Genomic DNA, 3,098 nt, shown 5'->3' on the forward strand with positions numbered 1-3,098 from the left:
ACACACACACACACACACACACACACACACACTACTTAGTGACAAACACAGGATCATAGAGCTGTAAAGGACATTAGAGTTCCACCTTTTCATTTTACAGATAGGGAAACTGAGTCTCAGATGGGTTAAGTGACTCACTCAAATTGACCCCAGGGTGTAAGTGACAGAGAGAGACCCTAGAACTCCTGAACTCGCCACACAGCCTCTCTCTTCCCATAGAGGATATCCTTCACATTCATAATAATCAAATAGCAATCCGTCTAAATTTACCCTTCACATTTTCACCAAATACTGTGGGTTCTGTTGACCTCAGGGATTTTTATGATTTGTTTATGCAAACAGCTACTGAAAGGTTGCATAAGCTCTCTGCTCTGTCTCTCCTTTTTTTTTTTCCCAGCTGTTTCGTAGTTTCCTGGTAACCATTCAGTCATCTATTTCGACACCTCTGACCTAACATAAAGGCAGACTCACAGCTACTCACCCTCACACACACCTCTTTCCTTGAGTGTCAGTTGTAAGGACGAAACTCCTTGGTGAGGTTCTCTCTTTGCAAAGCCAAGCCATGAGCAGCAAAAATTGCTGCGTCTTCCGTGATGACTTTATTCCTCGGGTGTTGCCCCCAGTGCTGGGGCTGGAGTTTGTGTTTGGAACCATTGGCAATGGTCTGGCCCTGTGGGCTTTCTGCTTTTCCCTGAAGTCCTGGAAATCTAGCCGGATCTTCCTTTTCAACCTGGCTGTGGCTGACTTACTTCTGATCTTCTGTCTTCCCTTCCTGACGGATAACTACGTCAGAAAATGGGACTGGAAGTTTGGTGACATCCCTTGCCGGCTGATGCTTTTCATGTTGGCCATGAACCGGCAAGGCAGCATTATCTTCCTCACGGTCGTGGCTGTGGACCGATACTTTCGGGTGGTTCACCCCCATCATGTTCTGAACAAGCTATCCAATAGGACAGCAGCCATCATCAGCTTCCTTCTGTGGGGTGTCACCATCGCCCTTACTGGCCACCTCCTCGTCACCTCCCATGTGAAAAAGATGGGAGACTCACGGTTCTGCAGCAGCTTTGCCATCTGCCCAACCTTTGGCTGGCACGATGCCATGTTTCTCCTGGAGTTCTTCCTGCCCCTTGGCATCATCATATTCTGCTCTAGCAGCATCGTCTGGAGCCTTCGTAGGAGGCAGTTGGACAAGCAGGCTAAGATCAAGCGGGCCATCAGATTTGTCATGGTGGTCGCCATCGTCTTTGTGATCTGCTTTTTGCCCAGTGTGGCTGTGAGAATACGAATCTTCTGGCTCCTCTACTCCCAGGGCACCAGTGACTGTAAGATCTACCGTTCAGCAGACCTGGCCTTTTATATCACCCTCAGCTTCACCTACATGAATAGCATGCTGGACCCCCTGGTATACTACTTCTCCAGCCCCTCCTTCCCCAACTTCTTCTCCAAGCTGATCACTTGCCGTCTTTGGCAAAAGCCAACGGGAGACTCTGATAACAACCGGAGCACCAGTGGGGATCTCACAAGGGACTTGTGCTTGACCAATTCCAGTTCTGGAAATGCCATCACCAGAAAGAGTCTGCCAGATGCACTAATGACCAACTCCAGTGTCGCATGGAACCCTACAAATACAGCCCCAGCATCTCCTTCAACAATCCAGGCAGTGGCAGAGAAGGGAGAATGAGACTGCTAGAATTAAGATTTCTAGAAATGGGTCCAGAAATGGGTCTCTATGGATCAATCGATACCAGTGGACTGGTCCACATATAGCTACTGTCTTCAGAGCTGATGGCTCTGATGGAACGAGAGAAACAGCACAGTGACTTGCAATTCTGATCTGCTGTCACAAATCCTTTAGGAAAGAGGATGGAAGCAAAGCTCATCTTCTGGAACACTTGGCTTAATTTATGCATCTCAGAGCATCTTCTAGATCACAAACCTAACAACAGTGGAATTGAGGCCAGAAGAGACCATAGATTTGGGCCAGGCACTCTCCCAGCCATAGAGCTTCTGGTCAGAATCTTCATCTAGTTCCCCTTCTCCCTCCACATGTGGGAGTCGAGGTGGTGGGGGAGGGTGGCTCCTCCACTCCAGGAGCAATGTGCAGCAGGACCGTGTGTGGAACCAAGTGACAGGAGGGGAGCCTGGTCCTTCCAGAGGCTGGCCACGCCAGCAAAAACCTGAGTTTAGGGGGAGCCAGTCCATCTGGGATCAAAGACACTCCCCATGTCCCTGTTCTCCAGAGGTGAAAGGAAGAGAATAAACATAAGGAAATGCAGATCCCATTAGAAGGTGGGAAACTGAACAGTGATACTAAGTGGTTTTAAATGACTGTCAGTACAGCTAATGGGCTACTAATCCGTCCCTAGCATGTTTACACTTGAGGGGTTGAGTAGCTGGAAAAAACAAACAAACCACCCTCTCCGGTCTCAGAAGAAAGCTGCCTCTTCATTGTTTGATTTTGTCTTTTAAAGAGAAAATGCTGCTACCTATGGGTCAAAGGTTTGTGCGTGTTCTTAACCACCTCTGTTGTCCAGTTGTTGCCATGATTTCATTTCTTTAATAAAATTTAATAGAAAAAATCCCAGCTGGTGTTGCATGTGTCTGGGTGATGGGTCGCGGAAATGCTCGTCTGTTCTTTGAGCTGTTATTTTGAGTTATTGAGTGTGTACGATGAGAAAACAAAAACAGAACAGGGACAAGCATTAGAGTTTTCACTGAGGGGAAAAGGGGCTTCCAGTATCATAGTTTCAGTTCCGAGTCTTGACATGGCAAGAAAAAGTCCTGGTTTGTGGGGAATTAGTCACCTGGGTTGGCGGCTAAGCTCTTTTCTGGCTCCCAGGCATTCCTGGATTCCTTGGCGAGTAGAAGCTTGCCCCTGACCTCCTTAGTTCCTGATAGCAAACTTACAGATGGTCCCACCCTCGCTGCCTGAACAGAGATAAATAAATAATAAGAGTAATCTCTGGACGTGTTCACCTTGCAACACTTCTGAGAATCATAGAGCGATTAGGAACCCAGGGGCGTTAGAGTGCAACCTCCCCACTTAAAGATGAGGCATCCGAGCCTCTAGGGAGGCTCACAGATCTGGAGCTGAAAGA

The 3,098-nt window shown here is 47.9% G+C and overlaps 1 protein-coding gene across 1 annotated transcript; it reads left to right on the top strand.

The window, feature by feature from the left end:
- The first annotated feature begins 468 nt into the window (after window positions 1-468).
- HCAR2 (hydroxycarboxylic acid receptor 2) lies at window positions 469-2,579 on the top strand. The gene has a single exon (XM_020970298.2). It carries the CDS (start codon window positions 563-565, stop codon window positions 1,679-1,681), a length of 1,119 nt encoding a protein of 372 aa, XP_020825957.1. The 5' UTR covers window positions 469-562; the 3' UTR covers window positions 1,682-2,579.
- Window positions 2,580-3,098: the final 519 nt, after the last annotated feature.

This window comes from Phascolarctos cinereus, unplaced genomic scaffold, assembly GCF_003287225.1.
Source record: "Phascolarctos cinereus isolate Bilbo 61053 unplaced genomic scaffold, phaCin_HiC Scaffold_4;HRSCAF=312, whole genome shotgun sequence".
Lineage (NCBI taxonomy): Eukaryota > Metazoa > Chordata > Mammalia > Diprotodontia > Phascolarctidae > Phascolarctos > Phascolarctos cinereus.

Excerpts from the sequence above, each read along its gene's own strand:
- HCAR2 (XM_020970298.2), top strand. The coding sequence starts at position 563 with ATGAGCAGCAAAAATTGCTGCGTCTTCCGTGATGACTTTATTCCTCGG.